We start from the raw sequence: 19,482 nt of genomic DNA, 5'->3' as shown, positions 1-19,482 counted from the left end.
TAGGGTCAGAAGGGACCTCTATAGATCATCAAGTCCGACCCCCTGCATAGGCAGGAAAGAGTGCTGGGTTCAGATGACCTCAGCCAGATGCCCATCCAACCTCCTCTTAAAGACCCCCAGGGTAGGGGAAAGCCCCACCTCCCTTGGGAGCCCATTCCAGATTTTGGCCACCCTAACTGTGAAGAAGTTCCTCCTAATGTCCAGTCTAAATCTGCTTTCTGTTAGCTTATGGCCATTATGTCTTGTGAGCCCCAGGGGCGCCTTGTTGAGTAGAGCCTCACCAATTCCCTTCTGCGCCCCCATGATGAATTTATAGGTAGCTACAAGGTTGCCTCTCAACCTTCTCTTGCGGAGGCTGAAGAGGTCCAGGTGCCCTAGCCTCTCCTCGTAGGGCTTGGCCTACAAGCCCTTAATGATATGAGTGGCCCTTCTCTGGACCCTCTCCAGGTTATCCACATCCCTCTTGAAGTGTGGTGCCCAAAACTGCATGCAATATTCCAACTGCAGTCTGACCAGTGTCCGATACAGGGGAAGTGTCACCTCTTTGGTTCTGTCTGTCATGCATCCGTTGATGCATGACAAAGTGCAGTTAACTTTTCTGATGACTTCGTCACACTGACGACTCATGTTCATCTTGGAGTCCACTAGAACTCCAAGATCCCTTTCTGCTTCTCTGCTACCGAGCAGGTCATTTCCTAGGCAGTAGGTGTGCTGGACATTTTTCCTCCCTAGGTGCAGCACTTTGTATTTCTCCTTGTTAAATCGCATTCTATTGTTTTCTGCCCATTTGTCCAACTTGTCCAGGTCTGCCTGTAGTTGTTCCCTGCCCTCTGGTGTGTCCACTTCTCCCCATGGTTTTGTATCATCCACAAACTTGGACAGAGTACACTTCACCCCCTCGTCCAAGTCACTGATGAAGACACTGAAGAGTCCAAGGACCGATCCCTGTGGGACCCCACTGCCCACTCTCTTCCAGGTCGATACCAACCCATCCACTACAACTCTCTGGGTATGACCCTCCAGCCAACCTGCCACCCACAGGACTGTGCAATCATCCAACTCACAGCCTCTTAACTTGCTCACCAGTATGGGATGGGATACCGTATCAAAGGCCTTCCTGAAGTCTAAGTAAATGATGTCAACCCCTGCTCCTGCATCCAGGTGTTTTGTAACCTGGTCATAAAAAGAGACTAGATTAGTCAGGCATGATCTACCTGCTACGAACCCATGCTGGTTTCCTCTCAGCATAATTTTTCCTGCTGGGCTCTCACATATATGAACCTTAATAATCTTTTCAAAGACTTTGCCAAGGATGGAGGTGAGACTGACTGGCCTATAGTTGCCTGGGTCCTCCTTCCTCCCCTTCTTAAAAATAGAGACCATGTTGGCCCTTTTCCAGTCCTCTGGGACCTGGCCCGTGTGCCACGAGTGCTCAAATATTCTTGCCAGTGGCTGTGCAATGACATCAGTCAATGCCTTCAGTACCCTCGGATGCAGCTCATCCGGGTCTGCCGAATTAAACGCATCCAGTCCTTCCAAGTGACTCTGCAACATCTCAGGGTCAACGGTTGGTAGTCTGGTGCCCAGCTGCTGCCTCTCTACAATCCCATTGTGAGACCTGTCTTCCTCATTTAGGAAAACTGAGGCAAAGAACTCACTCAGCCTTGTCCCCGCTGCCTGCCACCAATTGCTTTTGCCCATTCAGTAGTTGTGCTATACCATCCTGGACCTTCCTTTTACTCCCTATGTATCAAAAAATAATTTTTTGTTATCCTTAAGTTGGGATGCCATCCTCAGCTCCATGGTAGCTTTGGTTGTACCATACCTGATTGTTACAAAACAGATGCTTTGGACTTCCCTATTTTATAATATTCTTTTATTATTAATTTAATTATTATACATTATAATTCACTACATGCATCATTTGTTCATATAAAAGGAAATAAATGTTTCATATGCAAGTGCTAGACTTGGTAAAACACACCTATTTCTCTCTAATTTCTTGTGAGCTAGGAATAAATTAATTTTATATCTCAGGTAGAAGTAGACACAGATACAATTTAAAAAGCCACATTAGGTTCAATGATAAAAAAGGAGGAAAAAAATCTTCAGTTTTCCAGGCCTTGTGTTGAAACAGTTCAGGCCAGATGAGCTTTCCAGGTTCAATTGAAGAAACACTAGCCCACAGCTGATACTGAACTCCAGCTGGACACCAGCCAACAGAACTCCATAGAAACAATTGTATACTTAAAGGGCAAATCAGCAGTTGATATCCTATTCAGGACTTAAAATAACCTACAAATTTATGATAACAATCCAACATGTTCTAGTACATTAGATCCATCTCTATTTTGAATGAAATAAAGGGATTTTTGTTTCACAAAATCATTTCACAGTATCCCAAACAGCCTGCCCACAAAGTATGTACTGTCCTCACTTTGCTCAGTTGGGGAGCAGGAGCGGAGGGAGCACGGCGCCCGTGTGCCACACACATACAAACATGTACCCCCTTGCGGAGGCAGCAGCTGCAGAGGAGACAGCAGTGTGGGCAACAACAGCTGATTCCCCCTAAGGTAAGTGGGGAAGAGGGTATGGCACAGCTGAGGCGGATCTTGAGGGGAAGCCCTTCGGAGCCCTCTTAGCTCGCCCGACAGGGAGCCGCGCTCCCAAGCCGCACACAGGCAGGCAGGCAAGCAGACAAGTAGGGGGGATCTAGCAGGGGCCCTTCCCCCAAGCGGGGGGGGGGGGGGGGCAGTTCTGGCTAGTCCTTTGGAGTGGTATTACCTGCCACCCTGGGATCCCAGCGGGAGGGTCGGTAGGGGGCGGGGCTGCTGGCACACACTTCCGGCCTAGCCAGAAGTCCTGATTGGCTAAAGGGTCAACCAGGGCTTTAAAAAGCCCATGGTTCGAAATTCCCCCGGCAGTTGGGGAGCAGGAGCTGAGGGAGCAGGGCGCCCATGTGCCACACGCACACACGTGTACCCCCTTACCTGGGCAGCAGAGGCAGCAGCTGCAGACGAGACAGTGGCGGGGGCAGCAACAGCTGATTCCCCCTAAGGTAAGTGGGGCAGAGGGTACACTGCAGCTGAGGCGGATCCGGAGGGGAAGCCCTTCTGAGCCCTTTCAGCTCACCCAACAGGGAGCCGCGCTCACAGGTTGCATGCAGGCAGTGCGCGCAAACAGTGCACACAAAGAGGCGCGCTCTATAAGGGCGCGCCAGGATTTGCACCAGCATTTGCGTAAGACGGGCATGAGGTAGCTGCTCAGAGCAGCACCTCCAGCGAGCAAAAGCAGTAGGCGCAGCTCTGCAGACATGGTGCAGACACGGACTGTGGCTGCCAGGGGCCCCACCTGGTGCTGCTGCCTGCTATGGGCTCTTCTGAGGCCTCCACCCAGAGGGAGCTCATGGTGGGGTCGGCGGCCCCTGGCCCCCCGGTCTGTGGGGGAGGCTTGGTGAGGACTGGGGGTTGGCGTGGTGGTCCCCTTGCCTGTCCCTCCTGTGCACAATGTAGGGCCCTGAAGGAGCAGGTGAGAGAGTTTCAGGCTGAAGTGAGCAGGCTGAGGGGGATCAGGGATGCAGAGGATGAAATTGATGCCTATCTCTGTTCTCTGCAGGCCCGGTCGCAGGTACCTCAATATTTCACAAGTTTAACTAATACCACTTTATTACTTGGACTTGCAGGCTACTTACTTCATATCTGCCAAGACTGGTAATTTAACCAGACTAACCAATTATGATCTGAAACACTCATCTAGATAATGTTGCAATTAATCAGATTTGGAACCTTCTTACAGTTTTTTAAAAAACCACTTAAAGCAGCCTTATGGCTTCTGCTTTATCAGAACACCAGAAAATGGTGTTAAGATCAGTGCTGAAAGCAGAAATGGAAAGGAGGTGGGGGAAGATAAAGACGTCTAAGAGTCAGGACATAGGGAAGTATGTAGGACAGCACAGAAAGAACACAGCTTAAAAACTGATGGGGCAGGGAAAATAACATGATTTCTAGAAGCAAAAGGCTGATGAACATGTGCCAGAGGAAGTTATTCCGACTCCATGCCAGTTGCTTAGGAAACTCATGGGATGCACATTTGAGAAAGGTGAAATCCAGTATACTACACTTCAGAGCTTATTCTCATACATTTAATTATTTCAAGTATTTTTGTGTGGGGAGGGGTTGTTTGTTTGGCTCTTATGAATTTGCATAGAGTTTATTAAAAATGTAAGACTCCGGAAATGCATCCTAGTTTTGTATCTGTTTTCATCAACTTGGGAAACTTAATTTTAAACAACAGTAATAAAAAATGAACAGAAGGAGACAGTAGTTAATATGGCTGCTTTGAAAACACACAATTTAAGATTAAAAAAATAAAGTATCCAAAGACAGCACCCTGAGCCCAGGGAAATCTAAACAATTACAGTAAGGGTTACTCTGGCAACACAAGCCTAATTTCAGCTTTTGTTTTATAACCTCCACCAAAGTATATTGTACGGCTAGCTGATTGGACAGACCAAGTCATTTTACAAGAACCCGTAAAAGGACATATGCAAGAAAAAGCACTGTTCAAGAAGGTTAACCTACTCACTATAAAGTCCATTATTTTTTCTCATATTTAATGCATGCATTCAAATCAAAGGGCACTTTCGTACATGCTCCAGGAGTGGAGAGGGAGGTGGCACTTTAATCAGATCAGTTCTCTGAGAACCACTCTAATTAAAGCACTGTAGCATCTTGTGTATCAGCATCCCTGTGCTTCAACATGGTGGTGGAGGCACTTGAACTAAAGCTTTAGTTCAAATGCCTCCACCACCATTTTGAAGTGCAGAGACACTGATACACAAGATGCAGGAGGCTGGTGGAGTGTGGTGATTACCACACTCCAACAGACTCGATTAATCAATGCTGTTCCAACGCACTGTAATTACAGTGCATCAGAGCAGCTTCTGTGTTCTGTGTTCTTGTACAGGCTCCCTTCAAAATTCACTTCTGCATTCTATTACCATTCACCGGTTCAAATATCTGTCATAAACACTTACATAAACAACAGAGATACAGTGAAAAGACACCATTAGGAACACAAAGCATTCATCCTACTGCACAACCATATTTTCATCTGACTTCATTAATATTAGGTTATTTTGAATCCAATGCGTATCAGTAACCAAAATGACTGTACCTTGCTGTCTGGAGTGAGTCAAGTTCTCTAATCTCTCACTTTCTATCTTCTCGCAGTCTTTCATTTTTCTCATGGGGATTAAAAGTTGACCCCCAACACTTCCTTTATGAAAATCCCCTTGAGATGCTCAGAACTCAAAAATACCTTAAGATGGATAACATCATCAAGTGCTCACCACCACTCACAACAAAGGTTCACCATACACTATTGGGTCTCAAAAACAGGAATTGCTTGTTTGAAGATTTGTGTTGTGGTATCAATATGGCAACTGTAACAGATATTCTATGTTACCAAGATGCAGTAAGCTGAAGGCATAGACAAATGTACATTTTAGGTGCTTAAAGCAGAGAGGGGAGCTGCTGTTATATCTACATAAACTTGTAGTCCTTACTTGTAATCAATGCACATAAGCTAAATGGCTGTAATTTTAACCTTGAATGAAACAGTTAAAGTTGGAGCAGTTTTACACAATTATAGAATCATGCAGACTTAACATTTGTATCATAACAGCCTATGCACTATACTTTGATGCTGATACAATTGTTCTCTCTATTTATACCCTAAATTGGGGTGTCAAACATTATGCCCATGGGGTCAATCTGGCCTGAGGAAGTGGGTCATCCAGCCCACAAGGCTTCTTGGAGGCTGGACCATCCTCCTCCACATGCTGTATTTGGCACATAGGGCTCATCCACATAGCTTGCTGAAGCCTCTGCACCAGTAGTATCAAATCCTGCTGTTTTAGACCAGGTCTGGAATCCAGGGCATTAATACCACCCCCCACTTTTAACCACCAATGAAATCAAGGGTTTTAGTCACCTTTGGCAACTAAAATCATTAGTAGCATAGGGATAAGCAGCAGCAGTGATGAATCAATGGGTTCCAAAGCTGTGCTGAAACTCTGGAAGCTGCTGTGATTAACACCACCACTGCCACTGCTTATGGCCCAGATGTAGCACATAGGGCCTAATGAGTTTGTCACCCGTGCCATAAATATTCATTCTCCTCAATTTAATGTGGAACATATATTGTCAGACATCTGCATAAGGTTCTGTAAAACTGATTATTAATTCCTAACTCTTCCATGGAAGTTTTTGGGTTCTTTTCAATTTATGGGTTAACAGCATTAGATGGTGAAATGCCACAGGGTTGTCACAGGGGTGTAGGTTGTAGCCGTGCTGGCCTTAAGACATAGGCAGACAAGGTTCTTTAGGTGAATCTGATATCTTTTATTAGACCAACTTAAATAGTTGGAAAACAATTATTAAGCAAGCTTTTGGGTTCAAAAACCCTTTGTCAGGCTAGGCAAGTTTCAGCAGTTGGTATGTGCTCTTCCTGGATGGAATGAAAAGTAAAGAAGCCAGAGGCTGGTCTGGTCTGCATACAAGACAGGTAGTCAGTGAAAATGTAGACTGAGGAGTCAATGGGTGAGAGACAGGCTGGAGGGGGTGGGGGAGGAGAGAGAGAAGGGGGATGAATAGGGGAGAGATACCTCAGGAGTCAATTGTCAGGCAGGTTATAATAGTGTTGTCAATAACTAAAGAGCCTCTGTCACTAAAGCTATGTTGGTAGGATCCCTTGATGTAGGCTCAGGGTATGCCAACAAAATGAGTTTTCCTTCCAGTATAGCTACACTACATCCCCAGACAACACAAAACTAACTCAACAAAAGCCTTCTTCTGTTGTCATAGCTGTGTCACAGCAGAGGCTTCACCAACACAGTGTTTCCCAACCAGTGTGCCACAACACAATGGTGTGTTGTCAGAAATGAATAGATATGCCACAGCAATGAGTTACAATGAGCTCATAAGTGTGAGGATGGGGAATACTACCTTAACAAGTATACCACAGAAATTTTTTATTAATGTAAGTGTGCCTTGGGCTGGAAAAAGTTGGAGAACAATAAGCTAAAGGATGCGATTTTGCCCCCCACCCCTTGCAACATACACACATTCCTAGTCAACATAGTAACAGTAACAGTATTCAGTATAGACAGGACCAAAGGCAGCTGACATGTCAGTAACACTAAAACCAACAAAATTATTTATAAGCTCCTGAAGCAATGTCTTGCTTAAAAGAAAAAAACAACTTTCTTAAAACAAAAGAGTTTAAGAGTTTAAAAATAAAGACTACAGCAGTGCACAGTATTTTCACTCTGCAAAAATGTATTTAATGTAATGCAGAATTATGGAAAACTAGAAAATATCAACTGTAAACCTTATTTTCATTTAGACTGAGTTATAACTAGTGCATAGAGTCTGCAACAGTGTAATGCTGGCACTACGCTGGACAAGAAGGAAAAAATGTAGCTCCTGCAAAGAGAAAATTAAGATGTATAGCCTTGGTGGGAAAAACAGATCCCTTTTTCAACTTTTACCTCTTCAGTACCCCTGCCACTCCCTGTTGGCCCCTGTATGAGCCACAGGAACAAAGGAAAAAAAAAAAACAGGAATATTTCAGGAAACAATTTTTCAAATAAATAGAAGTTCTGGCTCCACATAAGGGTTCTTTGTATATTTTGCATGTTTTCATCTATTTTTCCTTACCTATCACTATTACAAGCACAAAGTAATCTAAAATTCACCAGAAACTCAAAAGGCCTTCTTCTTGACAGTCTTCAGAACCTGGCTTTATTAATGAGAAGTTTCTGAAAAGTTTCTTTACCTATTGGCAACTCTGGTCAAAAGAAATCATTCTCTTTTACAAATGTCAACTAAAATGGGGAAAAAGGAATATGGTTTGGGGCCTCCATCTATGAAACCATTCCTTGTTTTCTGGGAACTTTCAGGATCATGTATTGAGCCCACCTGGTTGATCACAAACTTTATCCTATCTGAGCTCTAATTGGCTCAGTTTTCAAAATTTATGAATCCCAGAACATGGAAGTTTTGTGTATTCAGTTAAATTCTAGTACCATCCTAATGTAGCTGCTTGAAACAAATCATGAACAAAAGGTTAATTACCTAGCAAATAAGTATTAGTATAATTTACTATTCTGTAACATAGTAAAATGTAAAATTAATAATTATCTGAAAATATTAAACTATATAATTGCTTAAATAAATATATATAGTCATAGTGCACCCTCCTAGGAAGCAAACAGATATATCAATTCAAGGATAAAGGGTCCAATACTCAGTTGTTAATCTGCAATTTTACTGTTACATCAATAAGAATGCATCTTTCTTTAGAAAATAAGTGAAATACAAATGGAAAACTAAATCAAAATCAATCATTTCAAAACCAAGGCTTTCTACTTAGCAATTTAAAATCTTGTTGTCTTAAATTAATCCATTGTGGCTGGCTAGAAGAACAAAGACGATGCAATTCATGGTGACAAAGTGGGATATGAATATAGGCCTTCTGACTTTTCTGAGAGTGTGGCATCAAGGAGATCTGTATGACCTTTCCAACTTGAGAGGGTCACTATGTTGAAAGACTCTTTTCCCTCTGTTCTGAGACTGCCTCATGATCAGTGCCATCAGAAATCCCATCCTTGAGCCAAAACAAACCTGTGACCAGAACCTGACTATATCCCTTCCTTAAGTAGTAAATTAAAATGCATTCTAGAAAAAGGCAATGAAGTCACATTTTTAGTGGAAAAGTCTTCTCTTGAACTGCTTTGGGAAAGGAAGCAGGAACAGTAGTGAATTACAGCAGTTGCAGTGTGAAATGCAGACTTTTCTACATGGATTACACTCTGGTTTTACTTACGCTGCTACTGGAAAACCCTAGACATGTTTACCTAGCTTCCTTAAAGAAATATAAGGCTAAAGTACATGAGAGTAAACTGCTCCAAATCACAAATTTCTGAAAGTAGTACAGTACTTAAAAATCACACGTTTTTATGGCACAATGCTTATTCATAACTTAGGTATATAAAAATATGTGGCTTGTACCTAAGAGTGTAGTCATCTGGAGGGTTTGACATAAAGGTACACATGTCATCTTACCGCTTTCATAATGCCCTTGGCAAAATCTGCTGAACTACACAGTAACCAAAGCAACAGAAACTAGTAGACAGGCTCTTTGTAGTTAAGCTAAGGATGTTTTCCCAAGGAAATCTCGCAATTATAAGTTGCTTATTTTTTAATGGGTGGAGACGGAGAGCTTGGTAAATCAGCATCAGGGCAAATGGCCAGTTGTGCAACAGACTACAGGTATAGGTCAAATCCTCACCTATACTGAAGTTTCTTAAGCCATGACCTATAAAAGGCTTCTACTTCTACTCGCAAATGATTCTAAGAGAAGAACGCTAAATATACAGTAGATTTGTAAAAAATAATTCTCACTAGGAATTGAATCTAAAACTTTCAAATGTTAGAAACTTATCCAGATTCTCAGAATTGATACTATTTGAAGATTCAGTTAATTTCAATGAGAATCAAGGATGTTCACACCTTTGAATTTTGAGATTACTTATTTAGGCGCTTGCATACAGATCCGGAAGTTGAATTTCATTCTCTCGCATTGAAATACTGACCACAGAAAATGAACATATTCTCACTGCCAACAAAGTATTAGGCACCATTTAAAAAAATGGCAGCTCACTGAGCCTCTCTACATATTAACAAATATTGTTTATTTAAACTACTTCAAGCAATAAATGTTATAGGAAAGAGGCTATTCACTAATAAGTGAAAAGTAATCAATATTTGGACAAACATCTGAAAAATATGCATAAATATGCATAATTTTTCTGGAAGTCAAAAATTCAATGAAAACTGATTATCAACATTTTAACATCTTTTCCAAGTTAGATTCACCAACGATATAAAGGTTATGCCCCACACCATCAATATTTAGTCTGAGAAAAAGAAAGAAAGAAGTTTCTCAACAAGAAAACAATACTAACCTTCATTCCTGGGGACAGCTTCCGGACCCCCTGTTTTATCTGGCATCTCAACAAGACCAGGTTACTGAAACCTGAGGGATATAAAGAAAGAAAAGTATTCTCAGGCACAGTCAGTACATTCCAGGTGAAAGACACCTTTCCTCCCACAGGTTAGGGTTATAGTTTCAGCTTCAGTCACCTCCACCCCCTCAAAAAAATTGAAGAATGCCACTAATTCCAAGTGTCTTTAACAAGATAGCAGGACTTACATATTAAAACAGCAGTAAGGGTTTACTAACCTAGATGGATAGTACAAGGAATCTGACAGATACCTGTGATCATTTTAATAAATAAGGCATATCAGCAATTGGTCTGACAGACTTTTTTTCCTTCAAGTTCTACATTTTTAACTGAATTCTCAGTCAAATACCTGTCTTCCTACTATGCAATGGAGGAGCTATTCATACCCACTTCTTAACAAAATTTAATAGAATTCTCTCTCTAAGTTTTATAGCATATATTATAACATCTACCAATCCTGAGTTTTTAAAACAATGTTTTTACATGAGTTATTTGTAAGAGAGTGTTTGTTTATTTTAAATACTACTAGATTGTTGTTTGTGATCTCACTCTTAAATAGGACTATATATTTAGAGAGGGACAAGATTTGTTAGATTACCCTTCTCCCTAAATATGGGCAGCCCTTCAGAGGCCACTGGCACACATTAATTTAATGGCTTGATTGGATCCAATCCATGAACCTAATAATCACATCTCTTGCCATGCCACATGTATATGGATGAAGGCATGATTTTGCGATTGGGGATCATTTCCCAATAGTGCCATTACTACTTGCCTTTGGCTCTCCCTGCATTGGCTAGTAGAAATCTGGGTGCCTATATGCGGAGCCAACAATCAGCTGATTGTTGGCCCTGATGGACAATCCCAGGTCCCAGTAGAGACCCAGGGCCTTCCAGGGACTGGGACTGACAGTCAGCTGATTGTCAGTCTCAACCCCAGAGCATCCCAGGTCCAGTTCACTCAGGCCTGTCAGAGCAGACAAAACCCCGCTCCAGACAGCACACTGGTTGAGGGAAGGCTTTGGCCGTCAAACTTTAAACACCTCACTAAGGAGCTCTGGCTGAGCAGTGCCCCTCTCCCCACAACCGTATGTTGTCCAGATCTTCCCTTCTGTTTACAGCATGCAAAACCCAGCTGATTTCTTTGTCAGGTGTCATATATGCAGCATGCACAGCCCTGCATCCTTACACAACACCACCATGCCCCCAGGAGCTGGGGGGATGAAATGAAAGCTGGACAAGGGAGGGGAAGCCTGGGGAACCAACCCAGCCACCACAGCAGCAAAACCAATGAAGGGACTGGCAGCTAGGCAGCAACCCACAGACTAGCCCTCCATCAATTGGTCCTCCTTCTCTTTTGTATGAGTCCATGGCTAAATCACATCTGAAACATTTTTCAAGTCCCGCTTTTAAGCATTTGAATGATTCAAGATTTCCTTATCACTAATTAGAGTGACATTAGTATCTCACCTGGGAGACAAAGGTATAAATCTGTTTGGGACAGGACGCATGTCTTTGTTCACGATTTGTGAAGCACAGTGCAATATATAACACCATACATGTTTGTAATGAACTAGGCAGCCTAATTTTTTTTGGCACTAAATGAAAAAAGTCATCCAGAATCACTCAAATTTTCTATCCCTAGTAGCTTCCTTGCATAAGGAGAGTTGCTTTATTTGTATGGATAATTTCTAGAATGCAGAGGAAGGGCTACAAGGGCACTGAATACAAAGTTCTGGGAGACTTCCATATCTTCCCAAAGTCAGTTTATTGCACAGCTAAGAGAGGTGGTTAAGATTTATTTTTTTTTAACTGTTATGCCTTTATCTGATTCATAGGATTTGTCTAAATTCCTATTACCAGATCTACCAAACAAGAATGCAGCACAGATCTCCAACAAAGGTCTGTGTATATACAAAATGTAAACAATGCAATATATTTGTGATTTCTTAGAAATTTTAATTAGATATATACCAGGCATACCATCCCTGTGCTGAAATTTCACAGTTTTAAATACATATTCAAAATTTAGGAGCACTGGGCATGATTTTAAGATATCGCTGGGTGAAATCCAAAATCAGACTATAGGAAATAAATTACTGCTCACTTATCTCCATTACTTAAGACTATATAAAATAATTTGGTTCATGGCAGTTCAGGCTCAAATCTTTCAATCTTTGTTCAATTAAAAAAACCCCAGTTACTTCAAATCTTGCCTGATTTTTTTTTCTTAGCTAAATGTCACACACAGAATATAGGTAACTACTATACGTCTTGAAACTGCTGATGATTTTCCACCTCCTGCCACTAAGATAATTTCTATTATTATAAGCATTTATTCAAAAAGATCACTGTCCATGTGACTGTAGGGATAGCTACTACTGCACACTTTTCTATACAATTTAAACAAACAAGGCCCTGATAGCTTGAAGTTTCGGAGAAATCCTTTAAGTATTAAAATCTATAATAAAACAGAAACACGGATTGTAGCCACTCTCTAGCAGGGATTAAAAATGAATCTGCATCTGTTTTTTAAACAGATTACTCCAAATTAATTACCTGTGCTTATCACTGTTAAACAGTTGGTTAGAATAAATACACAGACACTAATTCCAAAGGCTTGGCAAGCTAAACATCAATCTGAATTCAATGAAGTGATACATATGGTTTCTGAATACTGAGCCAACGCATAAAACACTTAGTACTCAGTAATTTACCAGTAAAGCCAATAGGTACTAGTTAACAATGGGATATATCTGAATGAAATAATCACATGAATTAATATAGTATTTAATTTTTTAATTTCTTTTAGAATGCCAGAAAATTGCTTCTGTAAATTCAAGGCATTTAAATAAAAAGTTTAAAATTAAAAATGCAGAGTACAACAACATTAAAACTTCAAAATATGAGTATTTTATCAACATCCTTTCTGTCTGAACATCCCAGAATTAGGATAAACATTTAAGTGTCATTAACCAGAAAAACATACTGAGGGTAATCCAGTGATCCCATTCGATTAAAATTGCTAATCTCTTTCACAAATAACTAAGATATTTTTAAAGGGGAGTTTTGTACTGGAGTTAAATAGCAAAAAGAGAGCATTCACATAAGAATTTATTTTCTTGGCAGGAATATTCTATGTTTATTTTGCATGTAAATTTCCCTGCCCATTAAAGACAAGCATTCCTTTCTACTTGCACTTTTAAAAAGTCATAACCTGGCTTTTGTGACATCACAATCTGAGAACATTACGTGTAGAATGAGACATCTGCCAACATTTACATCTCAAGAGTTTATGCGTGTGTGCCTCTTCTTTAAGCATGACAGTGTTTGCTGCAAAATAACAAACAGTATTCAAGCTGGTAGTTCAATGCATGGGCTTTTTAATAATGCACTCATAAATTGAATTTAGGGTCATTCAATTACTCCTCAAAATATAGTGTTTACTGAACTAATTGAGAGACTTTCAACAGCTTTAACTGCCACGAGAAACAATTTTGAAAATCCAAACACTACTATTCCACTAAAGGTTTTTCACAAATTTCTCAATTTGGCAGCTTTGCATTAAACTGCTGTATCATAATAGATGCTACTTTTTATCATATTAAAATAAAATATGTGTTTAAGCAAATGCAAATTAAAAGGGGCCAATCATATTTTCTAGAAAATCTTTAAAACATGGTCTTAGCATAACTTCTTGGTTGGGGGAGGGGAGAGGGAGAAGCAGGGCATGTGCCCCAAGCACCACGTAAGGCAGGGGCAGGCAATTATTTTGGGCAGAGGGCTGCTTACTGGTTTTTGGCAAGCCATCAAGGGCCACATGGCAGGCAGCCAAGGGCAGATAAATATTAATTTTCTAAATTTTTTATGGCCCCACAGGCCAGATAGAATGGCCTGGTGGGTCGCATTTGGCCTGCGGGCCACATTTTTCCCACCCCTAACTAAGGGGCAGGGCACCAGAAGGATCAGGATGGACACCTCATCCTTCCATCCACCTGTACTTCCTAGCTGTGGGAAGCACCAGCACAGGCAGTGCATATCACAGAACACGAACTGCTCTGGGAAACTTGCAGACTGGTAGTAGAGTTTGCTGCTGCTCAGGGAAGGTTTGATCCCATGCCAAAATCATCATTTTTTTTTTTTTTTGCCCCTTTGGCATAGGCTTCAGAAACAAAAATAATGTGACAGTTTGTCCTGAGCAACGGCTAACTCCACTGTAAAAAACTGCAGTTCCCTGAAGGCCTTTTACTCCATCACACACAGTACCTGCGCTGGTGATTGCTACTACTCCTATATGAAGAAACCAGAAGGTACAGGCCAAAGGGTGGGTGGGAAGGGTGATAAAGAACTTCCCTAGGTGCATTCTTTGCATGTTTCATCTCTGCACCCGATTGTGAGACAGTGTCGGCAGTGTCACCTTGCTGCTGGATGACACCAAAGTCACGGTTCCATAGGCCGGATCTAAAGGTTCCACATATCGGATCTGATCCTAGCACTGTAAGTTGCTGACCCATGATGTACAGCAGTGGTGCTCAGCCTTTTGGCCTCATGGGTCAGATGAGTGGCACAGAACCCAACTGCGGGCCAGACAGGGTTCTGGGGCCTGGCACTGCCCCATCCCATGCCCTGTGCTCTGGGATGGAGTCCAGGGGGATTAAGCACCACCCTCACGTGTTGGGACTGGGTCTGGTGGAGCTGGCACTGCCCCCGCCCAGCCCTACACATTGGGATCTTGTCATGTAGATAAAGCTATTAAGAGATGTTAGCTTTGCAGAAAAGAAGCATAATAGAGTAGCGTACAAGAATGATCAACAAACAGCCAGATCTTCTAGATAAATTAATATTATTTTCAAATTATATTAATTTCATGTGCTTTTTTCCAGTGAACTTGGTACTCCCAAGTCTCATGGCTGTTTTGCAAGTCATATTCTATTTGAGTCAAAACCCAGTTCTTGGAAACAAGTGACTATAGCAAAATCTCAGCTTTCATATGAAAAAAAAAAAGAAGGAAGTTCTTAGCTCTCATATTTGTGTTAGAAATGGAATATTGTTAGAAATGCCTAGCTTGCATCTTGCACCTGAGAAGAAAGAAATACTGCCCAAGGCTTCTTTCTCCCCCTCACCTGCCTTAGCCTTTCTCATGCTGATTACAGAAGCTGGAATTCAACTGCGTGTGGCCTTGGGGTATGAACTGTTAGTGAACTGTTGTGGTTTTGATCATGCTTAATGAACTGTTACATATTCATCTCTCCGCCCCGCATACTTAAGTAGCTAATTATACTATACATGCGATGTATGTAATGATGTAACTACATGTATGCTTGTATGAAACGGAAGTAGCTGTAAGAGTTCCGGTGTCTGCACACTGCTCAGGAGAGAGAAGATAAATTCCGCTTGCAAACACAATTAGTTTGTCAGAAGCTGATTTGGGCATCAATGCCCCACTCTGACCTTGTTTTCAAACAAATACAACCTTTTGTGCCGGCTGATGTTTGTGTGTCTGTGATCTCTGCACGCCTCCAAGGAAATGAACCGCATTTGTGCATCATTTGCATAGTGAAGCTTGACAATTGTGGGTACAGGCTGAAGACTCTAAAACCATAAAGTAAATCACAACACCTTCCCTGTACCACTACCCCAACGCCATGAATTTTAAGGCAGCTTCATGATTTTTTGATGTTGAGGCCCACTTATGACTTTTTAATGTTTCTCAGTATGGCCTGCCGCAAACAGCTTCAACATAAGCATTACTTATTAAATTAAGAAAGTAGTTGTAAGTTCAGTTACAATAGGAATCTCATGAAAACTTCCAAGACACCTCTGAATGTCTTTTATTTGAGCATTAGTTGACACAATATTATTATGCCAACTTAAAACTTCTCGTGTCCAGGACTGAGTATAAAAGCTGCAGTATTTGTAATTCTAAGTAATTTACATGTATTTAGGCACTCTTCACAGGAACACTACAATTAGAAAGACTTCTACGCAATATGTATTTAGCTATAAGTTTATGAATAAACACAGTGATACTGTTTATATTTCTCAAGTAAAGTAAGCGAGACTAGCAGAAACCAAAAGCATGCATTTGTACATACCAAAATCAACCAGGACCACCCAAAAGGGCCCAGTGGTAGGTCTTAGAACAAAATTTCTTTAACATTGTCAGGATCATATGATTTTCCCCTCAAAACTGAGAAATGCTGCAAACTCAGGGGTTTTCAACCTTTTTTAAGCAGAGGTTGTCTGTAGCACCTGTGAAGTCCACAGAGGGGAGCTGCTGCCCTCGCCCCTCTCCCAACCCTGCTCATACTGCTTGCCTGCCCGTACCCCCTAGTACCTCTGGGGGTATGTGTACCCCCAGTAGACAACCCCTGCTGGCAGAGCAGGGGTGGGGTGTGGGGGGTTGCAGCCAAACATGGAGCGAGGGGGGCATGCAGTTGCAACACAGGGTGGCAGCTGCGTGCAAGCCACCCCCACCATCCAGCTGGCTGGGCAGCACCTGCAAAGCCCACAGAGGGGAGCTGCTGCCCTTGCACCCCACTCAACCCCGTTCATACTGCCCACATCCCCTAGTACTTTCCAAGTACCCTCCAGGGTATGTGTACCCCCAGTCGACAACCCCTACTCTAACAAATAGAGCAAAAATGAGAAATTGTTAAACTTCCATTTGCTACAACATGCAAAAACAGGAGCACATCAACAACTAAAAGATATTTATTGTTTATAAAAGTTAAAAAAAACCCACATAACTCAAATGCCATTCATTCGTGCAACATAGACAATAGTACAGTAAGCAAACTGTCCTAAAGTATAGTTGGCTTTGTAATCTCTTAAATGACTCATACTTTATTAAAAATAAACATTACTGAACATATTTTTAATTGTTCTAAACAGCTATGAATTGAAATTTTAGCTTTCTTTTTTAAAGATTCTTCAGGTCAGTCATTCTCTCTCAGTGACCATAAATGTTTTTATTAGTTCCCATTTTTATTCTCTAGATAGAAACAAAAATGAAGTGGTACTCCAGAAAGAACCAGGAGTTTAAAGTAAAAAAATCTTAATGTTTGGATTGTCATTTGAACTAAGCAAATATTTTGAGCCTGCAAAATAGGTCTGAAAAATAATACATCAGGAGCACTTCATGAGATTTCTGGCTCTTCCTACTTCTGTTCAGTTCAGTAATAATGCACAGATTCCAAGAAACCTTCTTTTCTCTCCAAGGTCTTTCAGTGTATTAAATCAAAATGATGGTAGATACAGAATTAGGTAAAAATCAAAAGAGAAAATTAACCAATTCAAATACTGAGATTGTATTGTTTGTTGTACCCTAACTGGGTTTAGCCCTCCCTTCCCCACTCCATTTATTTAAATAATACCCAGCTCCCACACTGGATATCATCCAGTGTGAAAAACCTCACAAAATGGTACAATTTGAGTTTCTTCGCCACCCAAAACTCGAATCAATAACCGGGTACTAGCAATTTGCCCTCTGGGCTAGATATAGAAGGTACACATATCGTACATTAAACCAGCAGAAAGCACTCTAAAGGCATAACTGAACAAAAGTTCAGGGCTCTTACAGCACTTTAAAAATGGTGGATCGTGCTCTAAGTTAACCCTTGATGGATGCATACTAACCTAAGGTGTTTTCTGTTAGAGCGCTTTATCGAACAGCTGTACCAGGTCCCATCTCTTCTGCCTGAGCACGGGGCTGTCCCGACTACTTCAGCTGTCACAAACCCTATATTATTCTTTAGAAAACTTAATTAGGATACATTCTTCAGATGGAAGCGACTAACAAAAATAAAAGTTGTTCAGATGTTCTGTTAGCATTTTTTCCTATAGGAAAATATAGTTTTGTCAAAACCAAAATTTCTCATGGGATCATATTGACACAGATGAAATTTCATTTTAAGGAGAAAAAAAAACACATGGAGAACACACGTATAAGACTCAAATTCTGCATTCTAACATTTTCAGAATGGATCGTTGTGATTTCTCATTTTGAAATTCATTATAATATTAAGAATACGAAAATAAAATTGATAAGTTTAAACCAAAACAATGTTTTTCAGGAATTGCATTTTCACAGATGATTTTGAAATTCTTTGTTTGCTCAAAACTTCACGAAGTAGGAAAGGCTGCTTATTTCCATTCCCATAAAGCTTTATTAAAATGCTGCATTCAAGGAATCATACAAATGGCGATGTTACTACTGAAGACATTACTTGTAGCTGTCACTATGCAAAAATGGCACTCTCTTATGCTTTGGGGCAGGTGGGGAGTGGAAGGGGGCATCATCATCCATTCCTGTTCCCAACTCTATCTTTTGACCTCTTTCTCCATATTGAATTATTAACATCTCCTGTATACCATGTCTCCTGAACAGATCGAATTCAACAACAGACTCTTTCAGCAAAAGCTTCTCAGCAAATACTGCTTTACTGGAAATTCTGCTAACACAGTCACATCATGCCAAGTTAGCGCTGTCCCCAAAAATACGATCACGTATAAATAGCAGTTTCATAGTTTAGCTGTGATAAAGCATGGCTAATATTAACAGCAAAATAAAAAGGTGATTATTTTAAGACTGGCTGTCCTGCCAATATAAGGCATACCAGCAACCCCCTCCACACCCTCACTGGAATCCTGAAGCCTTGTACTGTTTTATCTCTGAGTTAAATAGCATCAGAGCAGCAAAAGAAGACCTAGTCACAGATCCGCATACTGAGCTGAACTTGGGTTCATGAAATCTTGTGCTCTCTTTCTATTATAGATGGATATCTATATCGAGATATATATTTATATCTAGATAGATAGATATCTTTTTTATTCTATGAAGTTTCTATATCTCACACATGCATATATATACACACACAAGTTATATACAAGTTATTATAACTGTAAGTTCTTCTATATATATATATCTTATTTAGTTAGTCTATAAAGGTTTCAAATCTACTCTGCCTTCCGACCAACTTCAGACTAACATGGGTAACTACCTCAATCAGAACATGTGTCTTTTCTGTCTTAGGCTACTCTCTAGTTGAAGCTGAAAACCAACACAAATGGATGAGTATGTACAGAATGTGGCTGCCTGTCTTCTTGGTTCTGTTTCTATGAGTATATATATCATCATTCTGCCCCAGTTCCTCTGTTTACTTCCATTCCATTTCTTGTGCCAGTTGAAGGCCTTGATTACATTCTTCAAGCCAATTAGTGGATCAGGTTGCAACTACATTACCAATTGCACTTCAGTCTGTGAACTAGGACAGTATTTTCCTTCCTGAGGCAATGCAGCTCATGAAGTCCAAGATAAAATATATGACAAAGACATTCTCTAGTAAGGGGTGCAGAATGAGCTGCTTGAGGAGATTAGACTAATCTGGTGTT

General features: G+C 40.9%; 1 protein-coding gene across 3 annotated transcripts in view; it reads right to left on the bottom strand.

Moving 5' to 3' along the window:
• Window positions 1-19,482, bottom strand: part of PLEKHG1 (pleckstrin homology and RhoGEF domain containing G1) — a 202,046-nt gene that overhangs the window by 140,721 nt on the left and 41,843 nt on the right. For all 3 annotated transcript variants that reach the window (XM_090041310.1, XM_090041323.1, XM_090041319.1), the window contains exon 2: window positions 10,031-10,101. In XM_090041310.1, coding sequence (XP_089897436.1) covers window positions 10,031-10,076 — 46 coding nt within the window. In that variant the 5' untranslated portion in view covers window positions 10,077-10,101. The remainder of the gene's footprint in view (window positions 1-10,030; window positions 10,102-19,482) is intronic.

This window comes from Crocodylus siamensis, chromosome 1 (assembly GCF_052110815.1).
Source record: "Crocodylus siamensis isolate JL-2025a chromosome 1, ASM5211081v1, whole genome shotgun sequence".
NCBI classification, from domain to species: domain Eukaryota; kingdom Metazoa; phylum Chordata; order Crocodylia; family Crocodylidae; genus Crocodylus; species Crocodylus siamensis.
This window is presented reverse-complemented; position numbering and strand designations above follow the sequence as displayed.